The 6,885-nt window shown below is 43.6% G+C and overlaps 1 protein-coding gene across 5 annotated transcripts in view; it reads right to left on the bottom strand.

Moving 5' to 3' along the window:
• Positions 1-6,885, bottom strand: part of SLC9A7 (solute carrier family 9 member A7) — a 141,277-nt gene that overhangs the window by 51,177 nt on the left and 83,215 nt on the right. For all 5 annotated transcript variants that reach the window (XM_024743532.1, XM_024743533.1, XM_024743534.1 and 2 more), the window contains exons 10-11: positions 5,067-5,178; positions 1,798-1,951 (exon numbers count right to left, since the gene is read on the bottom strand). In XM_024743532.1, coding sequence (XP_024599300.1) covers positions 1,798-1,951; positions 5,067-5,178 — 266 coding nt within the window. The remainder of the gene's footprint in view (positions 1-1,797; positions 1,952-5,066; positions 5,179-6,885) is intronic.

Below are 6,885 nucleotides of genomic sequence, written 5' to 3'. Positions count from 1 at the left end.
GCAAAGAAAGTATGAAATAGCCTGAAAAACAAACACGATTTAACCAGGCTCTGAGCATCCAGGGCACCTACTGGGTAACCAGATAAATAGGAGCAGGAAGTAATCTCAGAGAGGTCACCAAATGCAAAGGATCTCAACTCTGTGCAGGGTAAACCTCCTTTCTTCCTCTTATTCTGCTACACGGAACAAAGATGATCCCATCTTATGTCTTAAGTTTAAAGCCAAAAATCTGTACATTTTCTTCTTCAGATTTCTACTTCCACAGATGAATTATTTTCCTTAATATGACTGGAGATTCATGCCAGGAAACTGAAATTTTAATCATCCTGAATTTTACAACATGAAAATGGTCCCTAACACAGCAAGCCTTTCGGGCAGTATAGCACAGTAGCTAAGAGTGTGCCTGGGTTCAAATCCCAGCTTGCCCACTTAAAGCTTTGTGACCTTGGGCAAGTTATTGCTCTGTGCCTCAGTTTCCTCAGCTCTAAAATGAAAATAATAGTAGTAACTCCCTTATAGGAATGCTATGAGGATTATCTTAATGTACGTGTTGGCATCTCAACCAACAACTGCAGCACAAACGTTAGCTATTGTAAGACTCTTACTGATAAGCCCACCCAGGTTCTGCAGACCCACTCAGATCTGAGGCTGAGACCCACTAACCCAGAAATGGTGCAGCCGGCAGTGGCCACGCCCAGGAATCCCTGCCTCCCATCAATATAAAAGTTCCAGAAGAGGGAGACTATTCTCTCAAATCCCAGTTTTCTCCCTGCCCCCAAGGATGACTGCAAGATCCTTGTCGGTTTCTCCCTCCTTCAAGCTAGGTGTACTCCGCAGTTGTCAGCCCTGAGCAAACTAACAGCCAGCAGAGAAAGAAAAAAAAACATTGCCATCTTGTGGCTTTTCAGAGAATTCTTCACACCTATGCGCCACCCAAGTCTTCTCATTCCCAGCATGTTCACCCTTTGCAGATCTGAAACTGAAGCAAGTGGCAAGAGCACTTTCGATGACGCAGAGGACACACTTAGAGCTGCAGGGACCTGGAGAAAAGGTGACAGCACGCTTTTATTTAACGTGAAGGAATGCAGAGGCCGAAAAGACATGAGGAGCTTGTCTTAAACCAGGGTCAGAGTTAGGCTGTGGGTCTCCTGACCCCTGTTCCAATGTCCTCTTTACTGTAAGGTGCTGGAGCTCACAAGCACAGTTTGCAATTCAAATGCTCTTAAAAAAAAATCAAACTTGGGTCAATGACCCTCCATGCTGACACAGCTACAAAACCACAGGCCGGGGATGTCCATGAGGCTGCAAGAAGTGAGGGTTATGCAGGAAATGTCACCTCTTCTGTGCACTAAAGCAAGAAGAGACGCGGCATACAGTTTCCTCCTAAAACAAAACTCTAATGGCCTCCCTTTATTTCCAGCTGATGAGCTTATTTTTCAAGGCCTTAGGTTTGATTTCAAAGGAATGTGAAATGCCAGACATTGCCAGCAGCTATGTCTATTCTCTCTCCTGCAGCTTTAAGACTTTTTGAATTCTTGCCCTAATGTCGCGGCACTAGCAAGGTCCAGGTGTTTCTAATTCTTTGTGTTTTTGTACCCACAAACAGTTTAATGATTTTTTTTTCTCGTGGAAAATTCAATACTCTGAATTTTTATTTATTGTTTTTAAATTTTTAATCCTTCCCCAAACAAAACAAGAAACTATAAAAGCCTTCCATGTACTAAGCTGTATGTAGCACCCCCTGCACGGGAATAGTGACATAGTTAGACACAAGACTGGCCTTGGTTTCAAACCAACCTTATATTAAGCCATGACAACATGGGCGTCGTGCCTCCACCAATGATCCAGACGGTGAAGAAGACAATGAGGAGGGTGGTTGTGAACATCATCTGGCGTGCGTAGGATGCCGTGTCTCGAATAGCCAGTGCAAATGCCATCGCTCCCCTGAGGCCTGCAGGGACCAAAGAGGAAGCTGTCCTGTCATAAGGATAAATAACAATGTGTCCTCAAATCCACTGCTGCCACCTGGGGCTAATAAATTGTATCTGCTTATGCTTCAGGAGTCGAGTTGTTTTATACAGAAAATAACTTTAAAGGAATAGGATTTCCTCCTATTTGAAGTTTTCTTTTGCAAAATGCCCAAATGCAATGAGAAAAACACTGCACCGCTTTGTATAGCACATTTTAGAATAATAATACTCTTTTATTACTGAAATAATTCTCCTGATAATAACATGAACCAAAAAGAAATATAGGGCTTCCCTGGTGGCGCAGTGGTTGAGAGTCCGCCTGCCAATGCGGAGGACACGGGTTCGTGCCCCGGCCCGGGAAGATCCCACATGCTGCGGAGCGGCTGGGCCCGTGAGCCATGGCCGCTGAGCCTGAGCGTACAGAGCCTGTGCTCTGCAAGGGGTGAGGCCACAGCAGTGAGAGGCTCGCGTACCGCAAAAAAAAAAAAAAAGAAATATAAATAAGAAATAATCATATAAGCTCTCTAAGTCTGTGATCCAAGTACTACCCAAGCACTATACAGTCATTATAAACTTAAGAAGCAGGCTAGGTATGAGTATGTGAAATGCACAAAACAGCTCAGCATTTCCTGAGCAAAGCCAAGCAGAGAAGTAACAATGTAACCTGATCTATATCAGGAGTTGGTAAGTTTTCTGTAAAGTGTCAGATAATATTTTAGGCTTTGTGGGCCAAGAGGAAAAACCAAGGATGTTATGTAGGTACTTACATAAAAGAGAGAAAACAAATTTCCACAAAATTTTATTGACAAAAACCAAGAGCATAATAAGTACTATAATATATAAGTGCCATGTTATAAAACTATAATAAGTAATTATAATAAGTAATAATAATGATTATAATAATGAGTTCAATTTATTGTAATCCAGGTCTACTAGTGAAAAGAATGGAATTCTTCTGGGGGTGGGAGATTTCAGTTAATTGGGTTTCAAAGTTAGTGTCCCCTGTCATCAAATAGGTTGCAAATATTCATCTGTAAAAGCCATTCTTAGCCCCTGGGGTAGATGAAAACAGGCAGCAACCAAATTTGCTGACCCCTGGTCTACAGCCACATTTTTATGTTCTAGAGCTTCTCTTTCTAAGCTCTTTTGTTCCTTCCCCATACCATGCTCCTAATTTGTTCTACAGTAAAGACTTAATCCATGGTCTTTAATAGCTATCTAGTATAAATTCCTATTCACCATGCGTAAGACTGTGTGTATATTATGAGAATGAAAAATTAATACTCATTATATTTCTTCACATATTTTCCCACCTTTTCCAATAATTTCACAATTTCATTAACCTGAGAACTTCACAACAATTCACTAAAGAAGAGTGATTCAGTAAAATATACATTAAAAAACAGAGAAAAAAAAAACCAGAGCAAAGTTGATGTTCTCAATTAATCTGTCCTAGTCAAATATTGACACACATCTAGACCATCCTACAGCCAGCTACGACACCACTTAATATTTAAACCTTTAAATGGACGTTGTCTCAAAGAAGAAAACTTGAGGGCCAGAGAGAGACAGCGCGTGCTCCATTCTTCTTTATTAGGTAAACACTGTAAGCAATATGAAGGTGAAACCTCAGGTATTTCTTTCACAGCCTTGAAGAATGAGTTCCTTTTGAAAGCCAAATTTCTCCCAGCAGAAAATAATTTTGATAGGAGATATCTTTAAACAGCACTGTGTACTTCTCAGTCTTTTAGCACAGAAGGTAACGGACACACTTAAAAGTTTGTCTAGGTGACTGAGCTATCTCCAATTAATCTTTCTCTTTCCACTGGCATTTTTCTAATATATATGGACGATCTGGTCTGTCATTGCCCTCCTCAGAAACCTCTAACGTTTCCCAGCTGCCCTTGGATAAAAGCCCAACTCTTTGGCATAGCACTGGAGCTTCTCTGTGGTCTAGACTCCAGCAATGATTCTTTAAGTGTGGTCCTCAAACCAGCTGCAGCAGCAGCAGCAGCAGCCGAGAAGATGTTAGAGATGCAAATTCTCGGGGCTCACCCCGTACCCTCAGAATCACACTCTGGTGGTGGGGCCCAGCAATCTGCTATTAACCGGCCCAACAGGTGATTCAGATGCAACCTGAAGGCTTGCACCAGTTTACATGCAATTTCCCTTTCCAACCTCACTCTCGTTCTGCATTATCCCACGTGTCTCACATTTAAACCAGACTGCTACCCTTCCCTGAAAAAGCCACACACAGCAATGCTTTCCTGCCCTTCCAACCTGCCACCTCCTGAAATGCCACTGCATCCAAGTCCAGTTCAAAGGCTACCCCTTGGCGAAGATGGCCCTGGGCCCTGCTTTTCTTTTGTGCGATTCACCAGCCTCTCTCGGGAGAAACTTAGCTCTTTGTACACCTGTCTCCCACCAGTGGACTGTGAGCTCCTGGAAGGAGGTGGGTTTCTGTATCCTCCACAACCTTGAAGTGTGACTTATATAAGGAGGATGCTCAACAAATGTGTGTCAGAGTGAAAGGAAATCATTAAGGCGGGCTGTGTACTTAAGTGCAGATGCAAGCAAGGACTAGACAAAGCAACTGCTTTGCTGAGCAGTGCCTGCTGGTGTGATTTCAGTATGACTCTCCGAGGCCTCCAAGAACTACTGTGTGGCAGTAAAGAGCTGCTACTCACGTTGCCTCTTGTACAGCCGCTCCCGCTTCCCGGACAGAGGCACCTTTAAGGGTCACGGTGGCCTTTTGCCTATCTCCTCCCTCTGCTCTACAGAGATGCTCTTACTTGGGTCTCGTCTATAAAGTCGGATGCTTTCCACTCTCACTGCGCCATCTACCTCATGCCAATTGCTCTCTCCTTTCTTTATCTCCACATATTTCTTTATTGTCCTTTGTCCCCTCAGTGGCTTCTCCACTCTTCTCAGCTTTATAGTGAAGAGGAAGCATTTGGGAGATAGTGTAAGTCAAGCAGAACTATCACAGCTGTTATCGTCCAGTTTGGGGTTCATCTTGCTAATGTGAGTATATTTTATTTCTTTTACTCCATAGAAAGTTAATAAAACTCATTTTATTTACATTTTTTTTTTTACCTGAAAACATCATCATGTGTTGAAAATTCCAGCCAATCTTGTGCCTCCTGCCCAAGTTGAGGAAGAAGGAGAGCGGGTAGATGTGTGCAGCTCTTCCCAGGAAGATGGCAACCTGGCCGCCAGGTGGAGGTTAAGGGCCCAACAGGTTTCCAGGATGGCACTTTCACACAACCTGTGACTGAGCAGAGAATTTTAGGAATGCCATGACACCCTGCTGTGATCAGGAGAGTTGCACAGAGAAGGCAGGCTGTCTCATTTCCCACCAAACAAGTCTCAGCAGCAAGTGGGATTCCACTGGCCAATTTTCCCAACCTCCTGGCTCACAGAGACAATTTTTGGCCTGTTAAACACACTCTTGTAACTTCTTGATTTGATTAAACTGATATGGACCAAGTCTCCGACCTACCTAAAAATGAGTCCAGAAATAAGCTAAGGTGGTGGCTGGGGTGGGGAGTTAAGGGAAGCAAAGAGCGTGCTGGACTCTATTGGAAGAAAAAAAATCACAAGAAGAAAAAATTACTAACCCCTGAGTCAAACTATAAAGAGAAAGCTTGGTGGGTGAGCTTGTAAGCTTTGGTTGGAAGTAAACATCAGGGGTTTGTATGACCAGGAAGATACTACAAATAAGAGGTGGGGAGACTTACAGTATTCCTACCATGAAGACATATTCATATTCCTCACAAGGATCACCCTGGGGAGATTTATCTGCCTAAGTGGCTAACATATCTTTGGGGAGGGTAAGAGATGGAAACGGAGGAGTATGGAAGAGGAACTCTTACTGTGCAAACCAAAGAATTCAGGGAAACCGGTCATTCGTCACTTGCTGAGTTTAGAACAGAGCCCAGCAGAGAGATGCACACTGCCCTGGTCATAGGAGGAAACCACTGTGGGAGCCAGAGGAACAGGGAGCTTCCGTTTCGACCAGCCGGAGCTGCAGCTGTTTCAGACAGAAGCGAGGGCGGGACTGTCTTCTGCCTTCTCTAGGATAAAATACTAACTACTTTTCTTCTTTTCTCGCTCTCTTGTTTTTCCCTTTTTGCTATTGTTTTGTTTTCTTTTTCACAGAAGGAAAGAGGTCGTGCTTATAACATTCTATCCCAGGAGCCACGCATAAGTCCGCAAGTGGAAGCGGCCTTCAGGATTCACAGAGGCCCCGGCTCCCCCTTGAACAAGGCCCCCGCGCTGTAAACAAGGCAGCACTCTCACTATCTCTCACAGGATGCCGCGCTAAGAATACAAATCAAAGTGACATGCCAGGTCTTTCTTAAGAATAAAAACACTGATCCGCTGGATCTTTAGCTCTTGGTCTGTTGAGTGTGTAAATCTAAGAAATGAGCCCCAGTTGAAGCAGATAACACTCTAACTGGCAGGACTCTGGCATGGCATTAGGCCACTGTCGCTTTCTAGCTGCTTGGTGAGTATCATTTATACCTGCACAATAAATGAGAAGCCCAGAAGAGAAAAATACTCCTTTTTGGGGGGGCCAGCATCCCAAGATCTAAGGATACCCATGAGACCTCAGAAAAGGCAGTAGTGGACTCCTGCTATAGTTCCAAGGCCCAGAAGAGTTCACTTTAACAAAAACAATAAGGATCTGAGGCCAACTGAGTAAAGCCCTCAGGTGTCCACGTACTGCTGGGCATTCGTATCTCTCCTCACTTGAGAGGAGCCAACCCCCAAAACTGTGTCTCTCTTCCAAAAACTGCTCTCATGATGGGACTAAATCAAAGAACCCAGTATTTCTCCATTTCATCTGCCCTTCCTCTCCATTTCTTTTTTTTTTTTTTTTTTTTTTTTTGTAAAAAAAAGGAGCCCCAAA

Source organism: Neophocaena asiaeorientalis, unplaced genomic scaffold (genome assembly GCF_003031525.2).
Source record: "Neophocaena asiaeorientalis asiaeorientalis breed wild unplaced genomic scaffold, Neophocaena_asiaeorientalis_V1.1 scaffold243, whole genome shotgun sequence".
Taxonomy (NCBI): domain Eukaryota; kingdom Metazoa; phylum Chordata; class Mammalia; order Artiodactyla; family Phocoenidae; genus Neophocaena; species Neophocaena asiaeorientalis.
This window is presented reverse-complemented; position numbering and strand designations above follow the sequence as displayed.